We start from the raw sequence: 27,897 nt of genomic DNA, 5'->3' as shown, positions 1-27,897 counted from the left end.
TTGGTCTACTTTAGCAATATTTATTGTATATATCCTGTATTGTGGCAGTAATGTGGGGTTTGGTAGAACTGGGTGGGGAAGAGGTGGTGGGTGTGGAATATTGGATTTGAATTAATGAGTCATTTTTGGAGTTTGCCAAGACAGTTTCCATGGTTCCTGTGGCTATGTGAGTGCCTGTTGTGAAGATAGAAATTATAGATAAAAGAAGCACTTTGACACATACTCCTTTGCTTTCTGCAGGGCTCTCCTGGGTGATTAAGGTGGAAAGTGAAGAAAATACATAAATGGCTGTAACCGGCCACAAAAACTATTCCTCTCGGGCTTCTATTCCTCTCGGGCTTCAGAGAATCTCCTGCCAAGGTCAGAACAAAAAAGAAAACAGGAGGTGGACCCAACGGCAATTTAGGATCACACTAACGAACGTAACCACTCACCTGATCAACCATTGCGGTGTGTGTAACATTGTCCGGTTGGCGTCCCTGCCTGTACACCGTCACCTTCCCAGCAGCCTATCGCAAACCCTGTAAGACAATTAAAACATACTACATGTCTATTTGTGAGCGCACGGGGAATAAAGGAAAGCATACCTGTAAAAGCCATTAAAGGTTGGCTCTGAATTTCCACCAGGGTTGTCCTGATCACCTGCTGCAACATTGACAGATCAGCAGACCCCAACGGAGAAATACTTCTTCACAGCAATTCTCTGGGCGTTACATCCATCTCCTAACAGGAGACTGAAACAACAATCGTGGAAATTCACAGCAGTTAATTCTGATGAACCAACAAGATAACTGACATTAAAAACTATTTCCCCTTCCTGTTTCGATCACACACGTTAAGTCTTTATTTAAGTCATCTTTTTTATCACTCAACCCACGTGCTATGAAGTAGCAAATCCACAGTTCCGAATACCCTAAGTAAAAATACTGATGCAATTTTAAGTAATGCACTTAAGGTCTTATTTAATAGTCACCCAGTGATAAGTGACCAGTTGTCCATATCCTGGCAGCTGCATCATCTCTTCTTACTCCAAGGATTCCAAGACTAGTAAAAACAATCACACTGATCAGCAATTATATCATTCACTGTTGTTTTTGGACTTACTTACTGAATCTGTTTCGAAGTCTCAAAGTCAGACTGTACCATTGCTTGTACCTCCCACTATGCAACAAATCTTCTAAAAACAGTTCATAAAACCAATATAGGTTGCCAACTGGAACTAGATTAAAACTTTAGGGACTTTGTGCCTAGAGATCGAATTATATTTATCGGGAGCAACTGTTCAGACAACAGGATAATGGCTACATGCATGTCAAAGTTACATTAACAAGCCTGGTCGCGCAACCAATATTTATTCGCAGGTTGAATTCGATTGGTTGTAGGCAAAGTGCAGAAGGTGGTCGACAGAGTAAGAATCTCTGGAAAGGGGTATCAACATGACAGGATGATCATCTCACACAAAGGCAAGAGGGATATAGATCGCATCTGTCCAGGAATTTCCTTGGAGCTTCTGCTGTACGTGTAACAGAAATACCATTTGCGTGTGCAAGTGGGATTTCACAGCACATCTGGCAAAGTTCTGACAGCAGAGTGAATGTGGCTCCAAGGAAATTCCTGGTCAAAAAAAATAAATAAATAAAGCCTGTTCAGTGCAGTGGAACATCCTTCCTCCTCCAGAGTGGGCCCGTGAATTATTCAGTTATCTGCATGACAGAAAGTGCTTAAATATCAAGTAAAAGTAAAAGGAGGAGATGTGCAATTCTCCACCACAAGCTTCGGTTAAGCAGCATCCATAAATTCTTTTCAGTGGGAATTACACAGCTGCATCAAACAAAAACATAAATGGTAAGAGGAGTGAGCTGGAGGATGGAATTAGTCTAGTTTTACAGCCTGCCCATTGATGTCTGTGGAAAGTAAAATCAGATACGTTGTAAATCGGGGCAATGTGATCCTATCACTTCCCCGCCGGGCTGATTAAGCTTCTCTACATTGACCTATATCCTTTCCCATTGTAAACGTTATCCTTCAACCTTTCGCAGTCTTCCACAGTATTTATTCCCCCCTAATTTGGTGCATTCGGCAAACTTTCATGTCATTCCCCTACTGTCTGCCCCCACCAATTTTACAAAAGCAAAACATCCCAGGAGCAAAAGGTTACTCACGCCCGCACAATCTTCAGAATCGACTGCCTGAGAAACTGGAGAACTAAGGCATTAGGATTCAGTCCCCCTCAATATGCATCCAAGGTCATACAAGACTGGGTTAAAACAGTTTTTTTTTGCTTGTTGTATTTAAATTTCATGTTCTGAGTGTTCAAATATGTTGCACCGGGCCTTTGCTTACTCATATCCAGCTGGGATTACACTTAAAGGTTCACAGTGTTTGTGTGTCCTGGCAGCTAGCAAAAAACTATATTTGCAATTTTTGAAGTAAAGTTGACTTTTTTTTAATTTCCTTGAGTTCATTGAGGAAATGACAACTTTAGGGATCTGTGGAAAACCCAATGACGTGTTGTATTTAGACTTTCACTTTTAACTAAAGCCTGGGAGGTTTTTTAAAAAAAACTTGTTTTCAGGAGATGCAGGCACATTTCCAATCCAACTTGACAACCACCTGGTCTTCAGGCCTGCTCTCTGCTCATGCACAGAGTAGGAAAAAAATGAGGCTCAGCTACTACCAGTGACATGAGCTCCATGGGAGTGGCAGCTGATGCACTCTTTTCAGGATGCTCTCCTGCCTGCCTCTCAACCAGTGCCCTCAACGGTGCGACTGAGCAAGACTAGCTCGGCCAAAGCCAAGCCCAGTCATCTGTAGTCGAGTTGACAAAGGCTAGAGTTCGTTGAGGTCACCCACTGTGATCATTTCAAGTCCATTTAACGGAGGATCAGATCAGCAGCCAACTAGCTCCAAAGCTGTAGTTACTGGGAAACACCTTATAGAATCAGTTAGTAAAAGAAAAACATACGACAGACACTAGAGTTTTTGTGAACATGTGTAATAGTTTGTCAAATTAAAAAGGGAGTGGGTTGGTGGTAAAAATGCTTCTTCTGGTATAGCGATTGTGCAGTATAAAGGGACAAACAAAATCTATGAGGTACATAATGGTCCGTAACTTCCTCTCAGGTTAGCAACTTCAGTCGCTGGCCCGCCGCACCTGTGCAGTGTGACGTCCCGGAAGTGCGGGCGTCTGGGCATGCGCGCTGGAAGCTTTCAAACTCCCGACCAATTTTTTTTTCTCACTCTGCTTGAAATCATGCGCTGTACTGAAACAGTTCAATGCAAAATTCAGGCACAGCGCTAACTTGGACCACTTGCCCCGATGTTTGTTCAGATTTTACACCTTTTTATTTGCACTTTTATTTTTCGGTTCAGGATAATCGGCAGGATGGGATATTTCCAGCACTTCTGCTCAATTAGGAGTCTCCAACAAACAAAGCAAACAACAGCGCCATGAGAAGATAACACCAAACTCACACTTCCTAGGCCACATTCATCAACATTCCCAAGACCTCTAGTTTGTAAATTTATAGGTGAGAGGGTTCCCAATATAGTTCAAACTTGACATGGGTGCAGGGGTGTCAGGCCAGACTGAACAGCTTGCATGGCTGCACGCAATTTCTGTTCAGCCTCCCGATGTAAAGTTCCAAACTATGCCACAGGTGACGACAGATCACAGAGACTCTGAGCGCGATTCTCCACTCCCACGCCGGTTTGGAGAATCGCCTGGGCCGTCAAAATTTCCGGGGCCGCCGGTCCGACGCCCTCCCACGATTCTCCCAAGCAGCGGGAACGGCCCGGTCGAGTTTCGCGGGCCGCAGGCCGGAGAATCGCCGGAGACACCCAAAATGGCGATTCTCCGGCACCCCTGCTATTCTGAGGCCCGGATGGGCCGAGCGGCCAGGCCAAAACGGCGGGTTCCCCCCGGCGCCGTCCACACCTGGTCGCTGCAGTCGTGGGCGGTGCGTGAACGCTGAGGGGGCGGCCTGTGGGGGGGGGTGGGGGGGGCGAGGGGGGATCCAGCACCGGGCTTCACCTGGAATGTGGGGTGTCCCGCGATCGGTGCCCACCGATCGTCGGGCCGTCCTCTCTGAAGGGGGACCTCCTTCTTCCGCGGCCCCGCAAGATCCGTCCCCCATCTTCTTGCGGGGCGGATTTAGAGAGGACGACAACCACGCATGCGCGGGTTGGCGCCGGCCAACCCGCGCATGCGCGGATGGCGCCCGTTATGCGGCGCCGGCCCCGTCATCTATGCGGCACCGCTTTTACGCGGGCGACAAGGCCTGGCGCGTGTAGATGACGCGGCCCCGATCCTGGCCCATTGTCAAGGCCTGAATCGGTCGTTACCGGGGCCGTTCCGCACCGTCGTGAACCTTGACGGCGTTCACGACGGCGCGGCCACTTCGGCGTGGGAGTGGAGAATCCCGCCCTCTACCTTTTGCAAACAAAATATTTCCCGATGAAGCAGGAATGCATGCTTACAGTTAGACATCAGAGAGAAAGTAGATGAAATTCATCCTATCGGACACCAGGGTCACATTCCTCCAGGAACCTCCACAATTTTTTCAAGGGCTTGTTAGCAAAAGCGTGAATCATGCAGCAGCAGCCACAATTCTCCACACTCATTCTGGGGCCTGACCCGAGCCCTCGGGCTGTCCAGGCAGGTGTGTTTCAGGACATCAAGGGTTTGCTGAATCAGAATCCTTTTAAGGAAGAGAGTTTCAATGATTATGCCGATAAACAAATCGGGCTCGTGACGGGGACCACACGGGGCTATAATGTGCAGATAATGTATCGTAGCTTACCCCTTCAGCAATCCAGCAGTAGGGAATGTCAGGTTTTTTTCTTTTGCATGTCAGCCTCTATGGGGAAAGTTAATGAACTATTCGCACTTTTGTAAACAGTGACCTGCCAAGAACAGAAAACTGACTGATATTGCTAATGTCATCTGAAATGGGTTGGAAGGAGCCAGAGCAATCAATAATTACAGAATGGCGATCCTCACTGTCCCATGCAGGGCAGTGCACACTGTGGGGTTGGGCTTCAAATCACACAAAAATGGGCGCACAAATATTGAAACCACAGGGCAACACCATTCTCACTCTGAACCTAATCGGATCATGAAGTTGATTTACATTAACATGAAAATGGAACTGAAGACTTGTGAACAAAAGACATGATAACAACCTGACTGTGACTGCCTCGACACACTGCTTTTGTGGTTCAACCATGATGTTCATTTTCTGAATACCAGCATGCTCCAATGTCTCCTGCATTCTTGGCTCCTTCACCGTCTCCTTATCAAGTGTATGAGTTTTTGTTGTCTTCCCAGCTGTCCCTCCTCCTGATTTGAGAGCTGTGTGGTGATTCTTGTTATCAGGATGGATGCTGTAGTGTTCACAAAGACCCCAATAGCTATGTTCATAAACAAAACTAACATTTATTTACACTACTTAAATGAAGCTCGACCACTTACTCCTAGAGTAAACAATAATCTAATCTACAATCTACACTCAACTACAGGAGTCTCAACACTCTATCTAACCCTGCTCTCTATAGCTCTCCTCTCCCGCTCTCTCCCAGAGATCTGTGAGTCACTGCTTTATATAGTTCTGTAACTAGCTCCAGCTAGTGGTTATCTACATCATCACATCAACCCTTTGTTATCTGTACATTTTCTATAATGTCACACAGTGGGCAGGCCCCGCAGGCCCACGTTCAATAGTTGAGAACCAGCAAATCCTATGAAACAGTCTTGCCCTCCACAAGCTCACTCACTCTACATAATTATTAAACAGAGAAGCACTTGCTAAATCATCCAAACACCTGATCCAAAAAACACCCTAGGCTAAAAGGATTAATATAGATTTACCTTGATGAAGCGAGGATGTAACGTTTGCCATGGCAACTTATCAGTTGTTGGACTGTGGTTTGCTGGGCTAGTTAATGTACTGATGTTTAAGATGTACATGGACCCCTAAATCATTATTTCGGGAATCTGCAGTGTACACCTATTGAGCACCTTGACCAATACCGTGTCATGTGCACCCTGGTAGACTTCCGATCCTGTTGCTTAACTGGACTTTGCAAAGCCCAGTTCGGTCTCCAAAACCTTGGGAGCTGCAATTTTACCCCAATAACTCAGACAGTAAAGTTTCAGCCTAGATTCTGTGGTCACATCTTTAGAGTGGAGCTTGATTCCACAACTGGTGCAAAACACGTGTTGGTGCGAACCATGGCGGACACTAATGAGAAACAACTGGAGTAAAAGCACTTTCATATTTAAAAGACAATGTCCAAGGAGTGATTTTATACAAGAATTTAAAACCAGTTAAAGGTAAATTTAGGACTGCTGTCAGGAGGTATGCAGGGTGATGATGGCACAGTAATAATATCACTGGGCTCGCAATCCAGCAGCCCAGCCTAATGTTCTGGGGGAGTGAGTTTAAAACCCACCACGCCAGCTGGTGGCATTTAAATTCAATCAATAAAAGAATCTGAAATTGAAAACTAGTCTCAGTAATAACAAGGTTCACTCATTTCATTTAGGGAAGGAAATCTGCTGTACGAGATTCTCCATTTGGGAGATGATGGACGTGATTCTCTGCCCCACGATGCCGGAAACATGGGGCAAAATTCTCCATTATCGGCGCAAAGTCCGCCGATCGGCGCCACAAACGGCACAAATCCGACCTTCATCACGCCGCCCCAAACGTCGCAAAGTCTCCGGCCCGGAATGGGCTAGCAGCGACGTGACGGGATCCACGCTTGCTCACGTGGTTCACGCCGTGCGGTTCATCAGGACGCGCTGCTCCCCCCACCCGACCGGAACACCCGACCGGAACACCCGACCGGATGGCTGCCCGCCGCTCAGCCCCGAGGTTCCAGTCACGGGGTGTGGAGGCGCTCCTGCACGCAGTGGAGCAGAGGAGGGAGGCCCTGTATCCCGGACATGGCCGCAGAGTTGCCCCACGCCACAGCCGGCGTCTGTGGAGGGAGGTGGCAGAGGCCGTCACCGCTGTGGCCCTGACACCACGGACAGGCACCCAGTGCCACAAGAAGGTGAATGACCTCGTCAGCGCAGCCAGGGTGAGCCTCCCCCCTGACCGTTATCCATATCCCCCATATCCCCCCTCCCCCATATCCCCCATATACCCCCTCCCCCATATTCCCCCTCCCCATATCCCCCGTAACCCCCCCATATCCCCTCCCCCATATCCCCCCTCCCCCATATCCCCCTCCCCCATATCCCCCATATCCTCCCCTCCCCCATATCCCCCCTCCCCATATCCCCCTCCCCCATATCCCCCTCCCCCATATTCCTCCATCCCCCATATCCCCCATATCCCCCCTCCCCCATATCCCCCCTCCCCCATATCCCCCATATCCCCCCTCCCCAGATCACCCCTCCCCCAAATCCCCCTTCCCCCATTTCGCCAAGTGAATCCAGCCCTAACCTTAACCTCTGCAATACACGCGAAACCGATGGCATGCATTCATATACCTGTCTAACACTGTTGCCTTTTACCCCTGCCATCACCCCGCCCCCCACCCCCCCACAGGAGAAACACGCACACAACAATAGGGAGCATGTGAGGACTGGAGGAGGGCCCGCTGATGAGAGGCCACTGACCGTACACGAGGAAAGGGCCCTGGAACTGGCTGGCGGACCTGAGGACCGGGAGGTTGCTGATGCAGAGGTCGGGGGCGTACTAGCAAGTGAGCCACCGACAGCCCGTCCCCATATCCCCCTCCCCTCTATCCCCCTCCCCCATATCACCTGATCACTGCCTGCGTGTCTAACCATGCATGCTTCATTGTGTATCGCAGGAGCAAACGTCGAGGCACCCATCCCCGCAGATGCAGACCGCCCGCATGATGCCCCTCGGAGGCCACGGGAGACGGAGAGATCCGGTCCCTCCGGCATGCGACGCCCGCAGGATGCCCCTCGCACACCACGGGAGACGGAGAGACCAGGAGCCTCCGGCATGCGACGCCCGCAGGATGTCCCTTGGAGACCACTGGAGACGGAGAGACCTGGAGCAACAGAGAGACGACGCCCCCGTCTCGTGCGGGTGCGACGACGCAGGCGTGTGCCACCCAGCAACGAGAGGGGCAGCCACAGGCCCCCGTCACAGCCGAGCCAGGACACCACTCCCCAGGACACCACTACCCAGGACACCACTACCCAGGACACCACTACCCAGGACACCCCTACCCGGGACAGCACTACCCAGGAAAACAAAATACCGGACAGTGACACAGAGTGGATGGGTGGAGACGAACCCCCACCCCAAAGTGCCATGGACTCAGAGTGGGACGAAGAGCACGACACAACGCCACTGTTGTCACGAACAACCTCCACCATTGCAGAAACACTCACCTCGGTTGGGCACTTTAGTGATGAGGCGTTTGGTACACTCACTGGTGCGCACAACACAGCCGTCCCGGTACAGCAGGTGGAGATAGGAGCAGCAGAGGGGCCGGGCGGTCGGAGGGCAGCCCAGCACAAGCGAACATCTGCCGCCCAGATGGATCCCGGGTTCCTGGAGTTACCACACCCACCCATAGGTCCGATGCAACCACCGAACCTGAGACGAGCGAAGAGGGTGACGGCCAGCTTGCGGCAGCTGCAGTCGCAGGCAGAGGAGTCCACCCGCGTCCAGGAGCTGGCAGTGGTGCCGGTCATGCGTGCCACCCAGGCCGACACCGCACGGGTGGCGTCCGCGGTGGAGGCAATGGGTGCGACGGTGTCAGACATGGGGAGCGGTTTGCGAGGCCTGGGGCTTTCCGTGCAGGCGGCGTCTGTGGCCCAGGACATGGCTGCCCTCTCACATGAGGCCATGAGCCAGCGCCAGCGGCAGATGGCAGAGGCGCTCAACGCCATGGCCCAGTCTCAGCAGGCCATGGCCCAGTCTCAGCAGGCAATGACCCAACCCCTGCAGGCCATGGCCCAGTCTCAGCAGGCCATCGCTGAGGGCATCGGTGCCATTGCCCATGTGCTAGCCGGCGTCGCACAGTCACAGACAGGGATTGCCAACTCCCTGAGCTCCATGGCTGCAAATCTGCAGATCCTTGTCGATACCAGCACGGGCCTCCAGGACTGGCAGCGCCAGATGTCGGGGGGGCGTCGGATGGCCTGTCCGTTCACATCCCCCACCCATGTAGAGGCCTGGGGGCCATCGGGCACCCCGATGGAGGAGGAGGTGCTGGGGCCTGTTCCGGGTCCCATTGTAGGGGAGGTCCCAGGTGCATCGGGTGGGCAACAGGCAGGACATGCTGGCAGCTCGCCATCCCAGTCGCCCGGGCCGCAGCCTGGCCCATCTAGGCCAGGACGCCCCAGGAAACGGCCGCCAAAGGGATCCCGTGTCAGAGGGCAGGAATCACAGGAGTCCACCTCCAGTTCTGCTGTACCGTCTGGGGAACCACCTAGATGTAGTCATAGGGTCTGTAAGGCCAAACAATTAGACACTGAGTAAGTTGGCACGGGTGCAGGGCACAGATGAGTTTTAGGGGGCTATGGCACGTGCATGAACTCCTTTCGTTATTAAAGTCAATGTTACACCTACAGAAGCTGCCTTTGTGCTCTGTCCAAAGCGTGCGGGGGTGTCATGTACGTTGAGCGCAAGTGTGAGGGGTGGTCTTACCTCAGCCCCAGGTGAGTCTGCCCCCTTCCCCCTGGGCCGCCATCAACATCCCCCCGGGCAGATGACGGGACCGTGCGCTGCAGTGTCACAGCCGCATGCAGGGATTGTCCGGGTGGATGGTGGTACTGTGGCCATGGGTCAGACATAGTCCAACGATGTGGAGCCAGGAGCACATCGCAGGGCGGGTTGTCATCATCCTCCATGGCCTGCAATAGACACGCGTCCACCGGCAACTGTGTGAGCCCGTCCGTTGTGCCGCAGGTGGATCGGCAAGGGGGGGGGTGGTGTGCATGCGGGTGGGGTGGGTTGGGTTGGGGAGGGGGGTGAGGGTGCTGGGTGGGTGGATGGGTGGGGGGGTGTGGGTGGTCGGCTGTTGCCATGGTGTGCAGTCTGCGGCCATACTACCCGATTCCCACGCCCATCTAGTCAGTGAAGCGGGCGGCTATCAGCCTGTCCCGTGCCCGCTGGCCCAGCCGGTAACGGTGGACCGCCACCCGCCTGTGTCTACCCCGTCTGCCCTGACCATTGCCCCCATCCCCCTCATCTGGGGAGGACTGCGCCTCTTCCTGCTGCTCCTCCACTCCACCCACCTCTGCCTGCGGCACATCGCCCCTCTGCTGGGCTATATTGTGCAGGACGCAGCACACCACAATGATGCGGCCGACCCTATCTGACCGATACTGGAGGGCGCCCCCAGAGAGGTCCAGGCACCTGAAACGCATCTTCAGCACGCCAAAGCACCTCTCTATCACTCCCCTTGTCGCTATATGGGCATCATTGTAGCGGTTCTCCGCCTCATTGCGTGGCCTCCGTATAGGCGTCATCAGCCACGATCGCAATGGGTAGCCCCTGTCGCCCAGCAACCAGCCCCTCAGCCGGGGATGGCGTCCCTCGTACATGCCGGGGATGCATGACCGTGACAACACGTATGAGTCGTGTACACTGCCCGGGTACCGGGCGCAGACGTGCAGGATCATCATGCGGTGGTCGCAGACCACCTGTACGTTCATCGAATAGGTCCCCTTCCTATTGGTGAACATGGCCCTGTTATCTGCAGGTGGCCGCACGGCGACGTGCATCCCATCAATCGCGCCCTGGGCCATGGGGAACCCGGCCACGGCAGAGAAGCCCACGGCCCGGGCATCTTGGCTGGCCCGGTTCACAGGGAAGCGGATGTAGCGGTGCGCCATGGCATATAGGGCATCTGTCACTGCCCGGATGCACCGGTGCACCGATGTCTGCGATATGCCGGACAGGTCCCCACTCGGTGCCTGGAATGACCCCGTTGCATAAAAGTTCAGGGCCACCGTAACCTTGACGGACACGGGGAGAGGGCGCCCCCCGCCAGTGCCACGCGGTGACAGGTGTGCCAGCAGGTGGCAGATGTGTGCCACGGTTTCCCGCCTTATCCGGAGTCTCCTCCTGCATTCCCGGTCTGTGAGGTCCTGGTATGACTGCCGGGGCCGGTACACACGGGGCGCCCTCGGGTGCCTCCGTTGCCGTGGGGCCGCGACGTCCTCCTCCCCCTCCTCGTCCTGTCGGTCAGGTGTCCCTCCAGCCTGGGCGGATGCCGCCAGCCCCTCTGCGGCAGCCTGCGCGCCTCCCTTTCACGTTCCTCCTCCTCCTCATCCAGGGCAACCTCGATATTAGCGGCTGCCGCAATGGCGGCCAACATCGCTGGATGATCGGAAAACATGACGGCCTGGTTGGGGGGGGGGGGGTAACGACGACATGTCATCATTGCCCATACCCCCTCCTCCCCCCAGCCAGGTGGCATGGACCGCATGGGTCCAACTGTTGGAGGCTGGCACCTGGCCAGGTGGACCAACTCACTTGCCCTCGCACCCCCCCTCCCCGGCACGGACCCCCCCCCTCCCCATCCCCCCTCCCCGGCACGGACCCCCTCATTCCCCCTCCCCGGCACGGACCCCCCCATCCTCCTCCCCGGCACGGACCCCCCTTATCCTCCTCCCCGGCACGGACCCCCCCCATCCCCCCTCCCCAGCACGGACCCCCCCATCCCCCCTCTCCGGCACGGACCCCCCCTCCCCGGCACGGACCCCCCCATCCTCCTCCCCGGCACTGGTACCCCTGTGGACAAGAAAGAGGGGTGAGGATAGATGCTCACCGGTGCCACTCACTGATGGGGTGGTTGACAACATTCAGGGAGAACAGCAGAGGGAACAATTGGAGGGTGCGGTTAAAGTGCAACTCAGGGTCACTGTGTAGTTTGATGGATCTGGATGGTCAAAGGAATATCTCTCTCTCTCACTCTCTCACTCTCACTCTCTCACTCTCTCACTTTCTCTCTCTCTCACTCACTCTCTCTCACTCTCTCACTCTCTCTCTCTCTCACTCTCTCACTCTCTCTCTCTCTCACTCTCTCTCACTCTCATTCTCTCACTCTCACTCACTCTCTCACTCTCTCTCACTCACTCACTCTCACTCACTCTCACTCACTCACTCTCTCTCTCTCACTCACTCTCTCACTCTCACTCTCTCTCACTCTCTCTCTCTCTCTCTCTCTCACTCACTCTCTCACTCTCACTCTCTCTCACTCACTCTCTCACTCTCTCTCACTCACTCTCTCACTCTCTCTCACCCCCCCCCCCCCCACCCCCCACCCCCACTCCACCCTCCAGCTACAGTGCGCCCGATACCCTGGCAGTGCGCATTGATCCTAAAGCCAGAAGGAGTGCATCCTGGTGCACTCGTTCGTTCCTGGCACATTTGAGACACTCCCTTGGGTAAGGGGTTGTCTCTTGGGCTAAAAGGGTTATCCGCTGAGGTCTTGGCTAATGATGCCTGTCTGGAGACCCCAGAGTGACGCAGAGAACCGTTATAATGACACCCATGCAGCAACCTGGAGAGTTATTGAGCGGTGCCCCGGCGTGCTAACGATGCTCTTCCGATGCCTGGACCGCTCTGGTGGGGCTCGCCAATATAGCCTTAGGTGGGTCTCACACATTGTGGTGTCCTGCGGCATCCTTGGTGACATCACACAGCAGAGGGGTGATATTCTAGAAGAGGAGAAAGAATGCCAGGCCTCATCTGGCGAGGAGGATGGCCAGGACAGGGCGTGGGGCCCTGGCTGGCACGGCCGGCCGCCCAACGTGTGCTCCAGGGCCACCGTACAAGTGACCACCTCATCACCTCCCGATTTTCCAGCTAAGAGGTCTGGCCACCGGCTGTTCCGCACCCTGTCCTACCTCTCCATGCTCTCCCCACCCCACCGATTTCCAAGTGGTGCCCCCTTGCCAAAGCCACTCACATTCTCCCCTGTTCCTCCTTCCTTCACTCCATCCTACCCCTCCCAGCTCCCCCTCCGAAAGACCTGCCTGCATCACCACTGGGTGTTGGCCCTGGGTAGGCAGTATCAGCGGGCCTTGTCCGCGGGATGGAGGATGATGACAACCCGCTGTGAGATGAGCTCTGGTGCTCCTCATTGTTTGACAAAGTCTGACTCCTGCCTTTCGGATCACATTCCGCTGTCACAACTGCATGTATGATGGCCGTTCCATCTCATGGGCCCACATATGGGGTGGAATTCTCCGCAATCGGCGCGATGTCCGCCGACCGGCGCCAAAAATGGCGCGAATCAGTCCAGCATCGCGCCGCCTCAAAGGTGCGGAATCCTCCGCATCTTGAGCGGCCGAGCCCTAACCTTGAGGGGCTAGGCCCGCGCTGTACTGATTTCCGCCCCGCCAGCTGACGGGAAAGGCCTTTGGTGCCCCACCAGCTGCCGCGGAAATGACTTTGCCGGGTGGCGCATGCGCGGGAGCGTCAGCGGCCGCTCACGGCAACCCCGTGCATGCGCAGTGGAGGGGGTCTCTTCCGCCTCCGCCATGGTGGAGACCGTGGCGAAGGCGGAAGGAAAAGAGTGCCCCCACGGCACAGGCCCGCCCGCGGATCGGTGGGCCCCGATTGCGGGCCAGGCCACCGCGGCCCCCCCCCCTCCCGGGGCCAGATCGCCCCGCGCCCCCCCCCCCAGGACCCCGGAGCCCGCCCGCGACGCCTTGTCCCGCCGGTAAGAGAGGTGGTTTAATCCACGCCGGCGGGACAGGCATTCCAGCAGCGGGACTTCGGCCCTTCCGGGCCGGAGAATTGCCGGGGGGGTGGCCCGCCAACTGGCGCGGCGCGATTCCCACCCCCGCCGAGTATTCGGTGCTGGAGAATTCGGCAACCGGCAGGGGCGGGATTCACGCCAACCCCCGGCGATTCTCCGACCAGGTGGGGGGGGTCGGAGAATCCCGCCCATGGTCTTGCCTCAGCCAGGGTCTTGATGCCCTAAACCATAGAGCACAGATACTTGGCCACGTCCCTCAGCGAGTGAAACATGTCCCTCCGCACATTACATCCCTCTGGCACTCTGCAATGCCCTCTGGGACTGTGCCAGGTCCCTCTGTGCCTGGCCCAAGTCAGACAGCGCCCGGCCAGTGCTTTCGATGCCCTCAGCCATGACCCTTTGTGACTGGGCCAAGCCTTGGAGTGTCGCAGCAATGTCCATGTGGGCCTGGTACATGGCTGCCTGTGACTGGGCTCCCCTGTCCTGAGCCTCAGTCATTGACTGCACAGAGTGCCCAAGCCTTGGACACTCCATTTTGGCCCAGACTACGCATTGTCAGCACCATCTCCTGCACCCGAATGCAGTTGCACTCCACCAACATCACCTGTAGGCGCGGGAGTTTTGTCTGCTGGTGATTCTGCCTGCAAGACTAAAGACAAGATACATGGTGAGATCTCGGGAGGAGTCGTCTGGGGAGAGGGGTGTCTCACTTGTTATGGGACATCACTATGCACTAGGGGCTTACTTGGTTTTCCCATGCCGACCACTACCTAGGAGATAGCCCTCTCTTCCACCTCACCCTGCTCGGTGGGCGGTGAGAACCCTTAGGTCCGACAGTCCGCCTCCGGTCGTCTCCCACTTCCGGCGATTATGGGCCATCTTTTTCCAGGGGACAGATAGGGAACATGGAGAGACACTTGGAGCTGAATCACATAGGGGGTCTGCAGCTGATAGCCTGTGTGTGGAAGGCACCTGGCCAAGGGGACAATACAGACGTTGGGATTTGGTGTAGGGTGGGATGTAAGGGGCATGCAAGCAGATGGCTTTTGATTGGCCTCTAGGGACATCCGGCAGGGGTGGGGGGGGGGGGCGGGGGGCGATGGGATGAGGTGTGAGGGACAGGCGTGATGCCAAGGCAACAGAGGTGATGACTCATCCAAGCTGACCTAAGGAGGTTGTTCACCTATTTTTCGGCACTGCATGCCAATCCGCCTGGTGAGGCCCATGGCACTGACCACCTCTGCCACCTCCTGCCAGGCAGAAAGTCAAAGCACTTAGCTGCTTTTGATATGGTGAGGAGCTGTCAATTATAGCAAGAGTATTTATAAACATGGTGCTTAGCATCAAAGCAGGGTAAGGGAGATGCATTCAAGCTTGAAGGAAAGATAGATCAACAATCCACCAAGCAGCTGCTTCTGGAGTTATAAAACTGCCAATCACTGGGTAATGCAATTTATTGCTGCATGAAATTGAATGGCAGACTTGCATTTCAAAGGCTGTTAAGGGTTTTGAACCCCTTTGAAGTGTTCTTGGCTTTCCAGGAAGCCTCAGATACTTAGAACAGTTCCTGCTTTAAACACTTTTGTCTGAGGCAGCAGGTGTTAGGGAAGGGTAAAGGGAAATGCAGAGATATTACACCCTACTGCCTGGAGTGATATTGAGGTATCAGGCAGGGGTCTCTGATGGGGGTCTCTAGGGAGCTGATGGGGGGTGGGGAGGGGAACTGATGGGGGCCTGGTCACACTCATGCATGCGTGCTGTGGGGTGGATGGGGGGTGTGGTGACCCGTTATTCCCATGGTGGTAATGGGAGGGGGGGGTGGGGGAGGATGCCCCTACTTGTCAGCGGTGGGGAGGGCGCAGGATTTGCGTTATTGGGGAGAGGGGGCCAGAGGCTAGATCTCCATGTTGGGTCGCCCGGTCAAAATGGGGGTCCGATACCGAGGATTTCGACAGAATCCCGCAAGCTCCCCTCCATGCATGAATTTGCATGGAAAAGGAGAGAATCTCACCAGGGCGCTGTTCCTAACCTGAGCGGCAGACTTCCAAGAAGCACAGCTTTATGCCACAAATCCACCTTTGCGCATTTACAGAATTAGGCCGGGACAAGGCAGAATATTGAAGAACCTCCCTGCTGCTAAAACCTGGTTCAGTGTATTCCATAAAAATACTACAGATTGTTGAAAAAAAAGAGTGAGCTTGCCAAGCCATTACTCAAATGACACACAGATATGAGGTGCTGAAATCCTGTCTTTTGAGGAATGCTATTATAGCAGTCAAGTGGATAACAAACCTGAAAAACCAGGATATTGTGTTAGCTGAATTAGAAAAACAAGCAGAGGGCACGGGTCAGGAAATAGTAACGTCTTACAATAATCCGACATACCTCCACTCCACCACGGTACTGATGAGTTACAGAGCTCCCAGTACTCAAACGCTTACATTCAGAGCCCAGTAACTCTTTCAACAGCTTACGTTATGGTTCGGGTACTTGAAGGGGTAGAGACAGCTCATGGGCCCTTCGAAACTAGTTATTCCCTTCAGTGGTTTTGCTAACATTCCAAATGGTGAAAGTGATGCCTTCAGCTGACCAATACACACTTCTTGTTCTTCTTATTACTTGTCTACCTCCCGTGGTGTTCCATCCAGTAAGTCAGAGAATATAGCCTGTCTTCTACCTGCCTCAATAGTCTCACTTTTTCCACTGCCTGTCCCATCTTGTCCTCCCTTCTCCCTCCCCAATTATCTTTGTGCCTCTCTCTTTTTCTCTCCATCCCTGTTGGGAAATGGTAGGTCACAAAGCAAGGGGTAAAGGTGCCATTAGCTGTGGTAAGCTGCATTTGTGGGAGTTGTGGGATGAGCTTTCTCCCCATCACTTGTGCTTCCACCCAGCTCTCACTTCTGGAACCTTCCTTTGCCTTTAGCCTCCCTATCGCATCATTTCCCACTTGTAAACTCCATTCAACAATTGAATCCTCTTCTCCCTCTTGTCCTGCTGTCATTCCCCTCACTTTTAACCATTTATCCACTCACTTCCCTTCTTTGGCAGGTACCAAATGGCCAGGGGCCCCCTCACATACACTCTGTATTCCTAATCTCGCTGAACCCCTCTCATTCCTATATGGCTCACTGAGTGAGGGATAATTTCTTTCAAAATTCAATTTTTGAGGGAAAAATAAGAAAATTCAAACTAGAATGAAGATGGACATTTTGATCTGCCTGCTTGTTTCCACTAAACCCTTGGATGATAGCAACTAGAATTTGTCTCATAGCTTTCATCATTAAGAAAGAGCATTAAACTTTTCTAATAATTAACGAAACACAGGTGAGATAATTCATTGGCTTCCAAATGAAATTTTAGAACTTAAAATCTGCTCATTGCACTTAAAATAGTTTTTAATTTGGAAAAAGTTTGTTCATAACCTTAATGATATTACTCCCTCTTTGTGTTAGTTAATTATTTCAGTGGGGTTGATTTTAACTGCCTTCATCTGCCATTAATAGTGGCCTCAGGCTTGTGGACATTTCAAGCAATAAACCCTTTAATATGGAAACCAGATTCCAATGATGTAAATAGAACCTGATGGCTATTTTAGGTTGAAACTGGTCGCAACCGGCAGATTATTCCAATGCTGTATGGTTAGCCTCCCATCTTCCATTTTCCATAGTTTCACATTCTTTCAAAACTCTGCTCTTCTTATCCCGACTCACATTATATCCCATTTAGCTGTCAGCTCTTTGGTCATGAATTGACATTGGCTCTGGTCCAGGCAAGATCTTGATTTTAATAATTTCATCCTGGTGTTCAAATCACTTCATGGCACACATGTCCCCATGTCTATAACTTCCCCCAGACCTACTGCCCCACTTTGCATTCCTCCAATCTGACTTCTTGTGCATCCTCACTTCTTTCACCCACCATTGTCCGCCGTGCCTCCGACTATCTGGAATTAATTCCTTCAATTTCTCTGTCCCTCTCACCCTTTAAGACACTTCTTAAAGTCGACCATTTTGACCATCAGCCTTTGACATGGTGTCATTTTTGTGTGATTGTGCTCTTCTGAAGTATGTTGTGAAATGTTAACAGCAGTATACAAATATAAATTATGTATTTCACAGTATTATCAGCTACACTTATGCAGGGAAGTGGCGTGCATTCCATCGCACTCCTGACTTCTGCCTTGTAAATGATGGAAAGACCTAACTCGAGTTTCCATGCTCTTCAAGAAGTATAATAAATAAATTCGGAGTTACTGCATGAGATTATAGTGTGCAAGCATTTCTCACATCCATACAATATTCTACCACATTAATATTCATGAGTTCAAACATCTATTAAATTCAAAGACAGAGTGTCATACTGAAGTGCCTGTCCCCTATCATCATCAACAATAATTTTGCTCTTGGGGGTCTTTAAGGTTTTTGAATAAAACATTTGAAATGCATGGAAAGTCGATTAGGAAGTGACAGGTAAATGGATGGTTTGTGATCCTTCGTCAGTACTCTTGTTCAAAGGTTTGCTTTTTATCTTTCCTGAAGCTACTCTGAAGTTAGAGCCGTTTAAGGTAGTTAACCAAGCTCAGCTTCAATGCAGGTAATATCCAGCAGCCTCTGGGCTGCCATGGGGTCCTGAGCAGGGCTGTCCATCACTGTGAGCCAGCTTTGCCTTGTAAATGGATAACGTGTCGTCCACTCGGAATGTTAAAGGCAAGTTCTGTGTAAAAAGTTCCAGTTCGCAAATTAACATGCTGTGTCTGGGGGTTAGATTGCCAAATGTCAAGAACTGCACCGTGCACAGTTAAAGTGGCAGCAAATACTTTTATTTTAAAAGATCTGTCACCCGTCCAGGGCAAAATTAGTTCGGGTTTGAAAGGCAAACGGGCATTAGGCTCCAGCATGTCTAAAAATGTAATAAAGTGTAAAAAATTAAAATTTACAGGGTGAAGGTATAGCAGTAGACAAAACTGTCTAGAAATTGAATTGTGTGACCTTGGCTCACATTTCCCCTTCAAAGATAACTGCTGAAATCTGAGCTTCTGTATAGGTTTTTTCATGCCACCACAGTGATGGAATGTTGAGTATACCTGTAGCTTAAGGTATAAAAAAGTCAGTTTCCCACTGCTGATGCAAGCAGTGACAAGGCTGGAGGAGGGGGTCAGGCTGTCAAGCCTCCAGGATTGTCCTAAAGTCTGCAGGAATTAAAAGTGAATCTCCTGGACAGCACTGCAAGAGACTGGAGAGAACGATCATAGGAAATACAGAACTTTCCCTTTGCAGCCTCTCTAAATCCCTCACAGTCGAAGAAAACTGGCTGATTTTTTTTCCCCCCTTATGACATTATCAGAAATGTAAAGGACTGCAAGCGTTGATGTAATGTCTAAATCAACCACTAGCGGGAGCTAGATGTACAACTATATAAGGCATCGATGCTAAGCCTTGTGGGTGAGAGGTTGAGGAGAAAGCTAGAGGATAGACTGAAGGAAAGATAGTGTGAGTGAGAGCAGATTCTGGTTAATGTAATAGTGTAGAGATTAGTAGTAGATTATATGTTTATTATCAACTATGCATTATATAGGAGTAAGTGTTGAATCCAATTAAGTAGTGTTAATAAATTTATAGCTTTGTTCAATTTAAAAGCTATTTGTGGTCTTTGTGAACACTATGCCAACCATCCTGAATTTAGCAACACAAAGAACACCACACCCCTCTGTTCCACAGTGGAATGTGTTTCGCAATAACTCAGTCGTTAATGACTTTACACCATCCCATGCAACGTTCGGGGATCCATCCAACCAGCCCAGCGTTGGCACCCTTAACGAGGGGGGATGGGGTGGTTATGGTCAGTCGGCACCCATCCAACCTGCCATGGGGCAGGTGGGTAAAGATATGTCGGTATTGGTGCCAGTGTTGGAAAGTGAGGGTAGGTCCAACAGCAGAGCCTGGCATGCCTATGGCTCTATTCTGCTGACAGAACATTTGGTCAGATTAAGAGTAGGGTGCATTTACTGTACACGTTTATCAATGCGTTGACAGCATTTTCTGCTCTCAATTCACCCTAAATGTTCATAATGGACATCACAAAAGAATGTTCGTCCCTACTCCAAAATTAAAGCAAGATTTTCCGCTCCAGGAAATCTCAATCCACTTCATTCTGCTGACAACGCTCTATGGGCTGAATTTTACACGGAGGGAGGGTCCCCTCCTTTCGGTCTGCCTGCGCTTGGCTACCTCACCCTGCAGCCTCTTAACGACCATCCAGCCTTTAACTGGCTTGAGGTGGCACATCTGCCGCCATCTGAGAGGAAATCCTGCCTTCGCGAGCTGGCAGCCAAATGACTGCCAGATCTCTTGTCTCAGCAGCACCACTGGGAGCCAGTGGCCACCACTGGGACTACAACGAATCCCCTGAACACCAGGAGCCAGGAGTCCAGAACAAGATGATCTGTGGTTTTGCCTGGACCAGACTGACAGACCCCAAGGAATGGGAGTGGGGGCCACAGGGTGGAAATGAAGGGGGCATTGGGGAGAAATGTGAGGGTGAGGGAATCTTGGAGAAGGCTTCCAATGGACTGTGGGATGCCCAAAGAGGAGGCAACACCTTGCCCGGCTGCCAGCTGGCCACCATTTGCTGGACAGTCTGGACTTTTGCCTTTGGCCACTCACAACACGAATAGTTCCAATGACATTGCCCCTTAATTGGCCACTGAAGTGCCTCATTGGCCCACAGGTGTGTGAGCTACCTGATGCCTCTCCCACCGCAGGGGGAGTGGGGACAAGCAGACAACAGGCACCATGCCACTGCTATGTCTCCCTTGCCCCCGCCCCCCCCCTTCCCCATCATCTCACCTGTCTGCTATCCCACCCCAGGAGTCCAAAAAATTCAGCTCTACATGGGTTCCATCTACACAGTAACTGCAGCATCAGTGCAGAGTGAAGTCACTTCTGACCAATGCTATACTTGTCAGATGATGCACTCAGCTCAAGTACAGTACACATTTTGTCCAAATTTCCCGTCTTAAATCCCAACCCTCCCTTTTATCTCACTCTCCCCAGTAACTGGCTTAACATTATTTTTGGTCTACCAGCAGAACTAATTTGTCACCTCAATAAAACTGTCAGAATTTATGGACCATTGCTAACACAGCTGAAACGCTGATTAAATACATAGACTGCCACTTTTATCACATGCAGCTAAATTGGTGCAGGATATCACACCCAATCACTTTGTAGGAAATTTTTTGCCGCAATAGCAGCAGGCACTGTACGCTTAAACTGAAGTAGCTCCTGACAAGCAGGGATTTGGTGGGATTGACAAAGAGTACATTCTGGAGAACATTTAGAGTGATGTAAAAGTGCAGAGCTTTACAAAGGCAGGATCTATCTGGCTGCAGTGTAATTAGCTGTTAAACGCAAAATCCCACAAAGAGTAGGAGACTCCACTCATTAGAGCACCAAAGACTCTGACTGTTTGATTTATTACACTTCCTTCCCATCTGAATTTCATTGCAAGTTGTTTGATTCAATTGGAATCATTAATGATTTCTTCATACCCCACCCCGCATGCAAACAGTTGTTTAACTCACCAGTCACTGGTCACAACTGAAACACATAACTGCAGTGTAAGAAAAGAAAAATGCTTCAAACGCAAGCAGCAACTGAATACATTACAGCACCAAGTTTTTGATAGCCTAAGCAGTGTCTATAAATACATAATGCAGTCACATCAATGAGCTTCACAGCAGACCCATTGGCTTCCTTATAGCTTTATGACCCAGAAACTCCTTTCTCCGGGAGCAGGGTGAGGAAGGTCGTACCTGGGGAGCGGGATGGGATACACAAGATGCGCTAGGGCAGTCATTGTCAAACCCGGGGGCGCGACCCGTGGATGGGTCGTGGGCGGGTGTCGGGAGGGTCGTGGAGCTGTCCGCCGCGGCGCTCCCGATCGCGCAAATCTGCGTGCAGCAGCCGGCTGTTAATAACGCCGGCTGCAATGGGGCCTTCAAAATGGCCGCGAACATGTAAAAAAAATGTGGCCGCACTTCGCATGCGTGCCCGATCATCGGCGCGCATGCGCAGTGCGGCCGCTTTTTTTTCAACGGCCGCAGCTTTTTGTTTTACAAGTTCGGGGCGGTTTTATTCACTTATTTCATTCATTTTATTTTATTTTTTACAATTTCGGAGAGGTTTTATTTGATAACATTTTGCAGGAAAAAAATGCAGAACTTTGGACAGATGGAGACTCTATACTTTCCGACACTGGAAGGTTTCACCTTCATCCAACAGGTTCCATTGGAGGAGCGTGTACGAGGGCCAAAGGGACCCAAAACCACTTCCTCCATTTTTGTCAGCAGCAAACAAGGTAAGAGAAAATGGTGGGTTGCGCAGGTCGGCCAGCGTGGGTCGCGAAGGTCGGTCGGCGTGGGTCGCGAAGGTCGACCAGGTTGGGTCCCGAAGGTTGGCCGGTTGGTAAAAATGGGTCCCCGGAAAAAAAAGTTTGAAGAACACTGCGCTAGGGGGCTCCTCCAGAAATCCCCATACAAGGACTGCATGGGAATTTCACAGGAAGTTTAAACTTCCGATAGGCAATTACCCTGCATTTGGACCCCTCTGACAGTTTAAATGGGAGACTATTAAGGTGTTTCCCTCTTGTCCATCGCAGGAAAGATCTTGACATAGATTCTCCTGAATCGCCTACTTCCTGTGACTGAGGAAATCCTTCCAGAGACATAGAGACCTTCCAGAGTGTCGTAACCCCCACAAGGACCAGTGGGAAAGCATCATTGATCTGCCCGAGGGACACGTGGAGTATCAGCTTCCCAGGTAGGGGGCGGAGGTCAACCACGTGGGGCTCGTTATGAGCTAACAATAAAGCAGACCCAAAACAGATTAGTCCTCCCAACTAGGATTGTAATGGGAGCGATATGCTGCGCTATGCAGACCTTTGTAAATAGTGCAAATATATCTATGTTCATTTACCGCCAGCCTCCTCTTGAGTCATTAAACAGAGGAACCCACGGCATGGTCGATTGTGCCAAACAAATCCAATCAAAATGTTGAGAATGACACCAGAAACTCTTCATTGCATTCATCGACCTGGCTCAATAAATAGTGAGGCTCTGTGGATTGTGCTCCAGAGGTTTGGACATCCAAGAAATTGTATCACAATCCTGCAGATGCTTCATGATGATTGCTACGCCTGGTCCCCAGGTGAGGCTCCCTAAATTTGTTACCCCGGGTAAGGAGGGATGAACTGGCTCCCTTTCTTTATTCAACCTCCTCAGTTAGTCGCAACAAGAGTAATTTAGAAAGAATCCCTTCCCTTGTGGTTACCTTTTCCCAGCCCAATACTTATGTTTTAAATGGTGTCAATTTTACCAGGCTTTACTGAGTTAAGGAAAGATTGAATCTATTAGCCACGTCCTGCGATAAAACTGATGAAGCACATAAATATCCATTTACGCAGGTGAGAAATGAGAATGGAGTCCAAAAAGAATATCAATCAGGCTTTGAACTGTCCGTCAAGAGTAGACAGTGGAACGTTGTGGTCGCTGCATTTTGTGATTCCAGTTGCGCCGACTTCAGCAGTTGAATAGTCAGTTTCCGGTATTCTGCAGTTTAGCTGAGCAGCTGCTCTATTTCCTTTTCAGTCGTGGCTTTGTTGACGTGACTTGCTTCAGCAATCAGGGAGAGTTACCTGCAAGACTCACGGGGGTCCGCTGATGCTGCTGTCTCTCATCCTGTGTCACATGCTGACACACCCAGCACTTGTCAACTCTGACCAAGTTCTTCCGCTGGCTTTTCTCCCAGCCCAGAATGACCCTACATTCCTGACAAAGGGTCATCTGGACTCGAAACTGTTATATTCCTGGCCTTTTCCTCCAAGATAGCCAGGTATGTAGTGTTGACAAAGAATGTACAAATAAGAAGATTGAATCAAAACAAATGTATTTTACACTACTAAATTAAATGAAGTTCGCACACTCTATTGAGTTACAGATAATAAACTAACGATACTGAATCTATAGTACCATATTCAATATTCTATCTAACTATTAAACTACACTATGGCTTGACCTCGTGCTATATTTCTCATTCAATTCGCACTCTGCTCTCATTATGTTCTCTTCAGCTTCTCCCAGAATTCCTCGAGATGCTGTCTTATATACAGTGAATTAGTGGCCCCATCTAGTGTTTGATTTACACATAGATTCAGATATTATCCCTTTACCATACTGACATTGTAGATATCATTACAGAGCTGCCAGACCTGCTGAGATTTTCCAGCATTTTCTCTTTTGGTTTCAGCAGACTGCCAGCTTCACTACACTGGCATTGCCTCAGGGTTTCTTCAAACTCCAGTCTGCATGCTGCACTGAGCTAGAAGTGGCTCTCAGGGCTTCACTGAGCCCTAAATGTATAGAACAACTCCAAGGTACATACCATACGAAGTACAAATTACAGCCAAACCCTTTCCTCCCCCTTCCCCCCTCCCCCAAGCAAACAGACAGATGAATTGAAAATAGATAACGTTCTTAAATTCCACAGATCTCCAAGATGGTAGCTGTTCAGGATTCAACTAATTTAGCTCTAAGGCCTAAAACAAAACATTTTTCTGGACTGCACTTCTCCTAGTGGACTACATCTTCTGCTAAGTAATCCCAGCTACTGCTTTATGGCTCCATCTCTTCTATTCTGATTCTATTAAACAAACGCGGGTAACCTTCTGAGCTGCAATTTTCTTTTAGCTGTCCTAGAAGTCTCTAAAGCCCAGAATTTTAGTTAGATTACTTTCACAGCAATAATCTTCTCAGAACAAAACATTACCTCCAAAATATAAACATGAACCACAAACTAGATATTCAGCACATCAGTCAGACTACTGAATGAGATAAGCCAATATTTTGCCATTTGGTGTTATCAAGGTACCATTTAATGATATGGTCCAAAATGCTTGAGAATGTACACAACATTTTTCCCTTTACATGGAATTGCACCACTGAAAAAGGCTGTTTGGTGTTTAGTACCTCTAAAGAAACAATAGATGCCATCTCAGATAGCTACCATGCTCCCAATTCCCTTTGCTTAATATTCCAAAGAAAGTCATGCTTTCATTCTTGTATGTTACTGAGCCAGAACGTCTTAATGTTACTGAAATAATATAAAATGACCAAAATTCAGTCTGGGCAATATGGATAAAAAACCAAACTATTTTTCCCCTTGATTAAAGTAACAGCTTAGGAACATGACAGACAAAATAAATCCTCAATTCTTTTCCTAGAAAAATAACAAGCTTTGTTTTACTCTGAGGTAATGTAATTTTGAGACGTGTGCATCTAAAACATCAAATTCACATGCCCCCCGCATCTAAACCTTTTGAAACAAATGTTGCCAAACCGTGAACATGAGAAATGTTAGCCTCGAGTGTTTCACCGAGTGAAAAGACTGTGGGCAAAATTCTCCCATCTCGGACTAAGTCCTGAGGTGAGGGTGAGAACAGGGTGTGGTTTCCCGCCGCAGAGCTCAGCGTGAAACCACGCATTATCCTCATTATTTATGCACCTAGTGGGTTTGTTCGCCATAGTCCATGGCGGGGCGAGCATGATGAAAGATCCACCTGATAGATGCTCCCCATACTCGCTGCTGTGGCGTTCCGAGGTCTAGGGTTGCTGGCAGCCTCCACCGCAAACTCTGGAGGCAGCCCTCAAGCATTGATCAGGTGATTCCCAAGTTCTGGATGTCGCGTTATTCCAGACGTGTCCCGGACCGGTGTGTTTTCCTGCTGCCGTTGTGCAGAATTGGGTGTGGTGGAAGATTCCGGTCAGACCTTCATCCACATCCTATTAATGGGATGCAAATAGGATGTGGATGTTCGCACCAGCATCCAGCATGTTTGCCAATTCGGCATGGCAGGCAACAGCGGAAGTTCCTGCGGGAAATTCACACCGGCATAAAGCCAAAATTTTGACTCCTACCAGATTTTCCCCCACCCATGAAACCACTGGCGGAGCTGTCAGAGAATTCTGCCCTACTTTTGAAAAATGAATGAATGAAAATCACTTGTTGTCACGAGTAGGCTTCAATGAAGTTACTGTGAAAAGCCCCGAGTCGCCACATTCCGGCGCCTGTTCGGGGAGGCTGGTACGGGAATTGAACCGTGCTGCTGGCCTGCCTTGGTCTGCTTTAAAAGCCAGCGATTTAGCCTCCTGTGCTAAACCAGCCCCTTCAATGTAGTGCTAACGCTCCCCATTCGTGGAATGATTTTGCTGTTGGAATATTAGTATACACATCACGTCTTACGGGATGAAAACAAAAGCGACAGGATAGGAACGTGGTGGTGTAAGAGTTACGTCTGCGACCCCCAATTCTGTACTCTCAGTCCAAGACAGGCTTGCTCACGTCTGCACGATAACATCACTGGTTCTCAACCTTTAAAGATCTGGCTCACAATCTTTATTTCAAATGAAATCAGACTCAGTTCTGCCTGCCTCTCATCAGATGCCCAATCATCTCTGCCATTTTGGAGAGCTCCTCTGCAGTGGTGTAATTTTAAAAGCAGGGTCCCCAAATTACTCTGATTGTGGCCTCACCAGCGACCTGCATTAATGCAAGACTCTAACGATGAATCGCAGCCTCTAATTAATTCTGATAGCTTTACTTTGGCTGATAACTTTCAGTGATGATCAATAATTACATTTAAATAATTTGCCCCCTCTGCCTCTCAGATCAGGGCCTTTTTACCATGTACACCTGTTTACCATTTGCATTACCATCATTTATCTCTAAAATCCATCTGCTATTCTTTAGAACGCCTGGTTAATTAGTTCGGCAGTTCAAGGAGGCCATTCATTTCTTCCGGATGCACAGCGACCGCATTGCTCTCAATCTACATTAATAACCAGTGCTCTCCTCCAAGCTATTTTACAATGGTTTGTGAATACCCAAAGGCCCAATCTGTCCTGGGTTTCTGACCAGGAAAGTCTGTTTTGGGATGTGGGCCCTGGCAAAATGTATTCTCTTGTTTAAATCATTGAAGCAGCTTCCAGAACATCCCTGGGAGCATAGTGCCGCAAAATAATGTTGCATTTATTTAGAATGAAGGAAGGTCAAGTGAAAAATTGCTCGACAGGGCAAAAACACTGGTCTTTAATCCTGCCTGTTCAGGGTGAAACAGAGGGGCGGACAGTTAATATTGTGACCATAGCTTACCCTCTCAAATTTCTCGGTTGTCCTGTGGGATAGCCATAAGGGTCTTGATTTAGGTATGCAAACTAAGCAACAATGATGTTATTCAGGCCCATCAGGCAATTCTAACCCCTGGTCAGCACAAGGAACTCGTCGTGGCTTCTGTTCCTCAACAACCCGGTGGGCAAACACATCATGGAGTGTTTCCCGCTGCAGAGGCTGGTGGGAAACCACCCCCCATCTGTAAGAGGCCTAGACAGATAAATATTTTTTTAAAGAAATTTGGTTTCCTATAGAACTGGGAGGAGTCCCATAGGAAACAGGCTGCCCTTCCTTCCCCAATCATGGTGTCCTCTCGATTCCCTCCGAACCACATGCCTGACTATCAGGGACCATTTGGTGAGTGGCAGCCTCATATCATCTGCTCTTGTCAGCCAGCCTGCCAGCACATGCTACCCATCAGCTGTGGACAGGAGACTGACAGGGTGCCTTACAGAGTTAAGATCACGCAGGTTTTAGTGGGGAGAGACAGATGGTCCCCCAACCCCTTGAGGCCACTGCCCACATGACTCCTGCCAGGACTTAACATCCAGATTAAAGTGCCAAGATTTGAGACTCTGAAATGGGAAATAGGTAGAGCAAATTACCAGTTTGGAGTAGAGGATGAGGTTGGTGAGTGTACCAAAATGCTTCTGTGGAAAACACATTACCTTTGAGAGCACAGGCCTCACCACACAAAGTGTCTAAATGGATTGGAATTGTTTACCAAGCAACAGAGGCTGTAACTCATTTATTGGATCTCCTGGGAAATGGCAGAGATTGGAAAATGCACTGAAATCTACATTGTCAAACCTCCTTATGCTCTTTTATCTCTTCACTTTTCCAAAAAGAACCACAAGACCCATTACACATTAAAAACATGCCCTTCAGAAAGCTTCTAAAAGGACAATGATGGAACTAGCCTTGCGGCTAAATACAGTAACTATTCTCCAATCAATAACGTTTA

At 50.3% G+C, this 27,897-nt stretch overlaps 1 protein-coding gene across 4 annotated transcripts in view; it reads right to left on the bottom strand.

Annotated features, from left to right (window-relative positions):
• Positions 1–27,897, bottom strand: part of adamtsl7 (ADAMTS-like 7) — a 621,654-nt gene that overhangs the window by 571,768 nt on the left and 21,989 nt on the right. For 2 of the 4 annotated variants that reach the window (XM_072495481.1, XM_072495479.1), the window contains exon 2: positions 435–521. In XM_072495481.1, coding sequence (XP_072351582.1) covers positions 435–463 — 29 coding nt within the window. In that variant the 5' untranslated portion in view covers positions 464–521. Of the gene's footprint in view, positions 1–434; positions 522–587; positions 735–27,897 lie in introns of all 4 variants that reach the window. The other 2 variants (XM_072495480.1, XM_072495482.1) reach the window with 2 other exon arrangements.

This window comes from Scyliorhinus torazame, chromosome 3, assembly GCF_047496885.1.
Source record: "Scyliorhinus torazame isolate Kashiwa2021f chromosome 3, sScyTor2.1, whole genome shotgun sequence".
NCBI lineage: Eukaryota > Metazoa > Chordata > Chondrichthyes > Carcharhiniformes > Scyliorhinidae > Scyliorhinus > Scyliorhinus torazame.
Note: the sequence above shows the minus strand (reverse complement) of the source record. Positions and strands in the feature narration are given on the sequence as shown.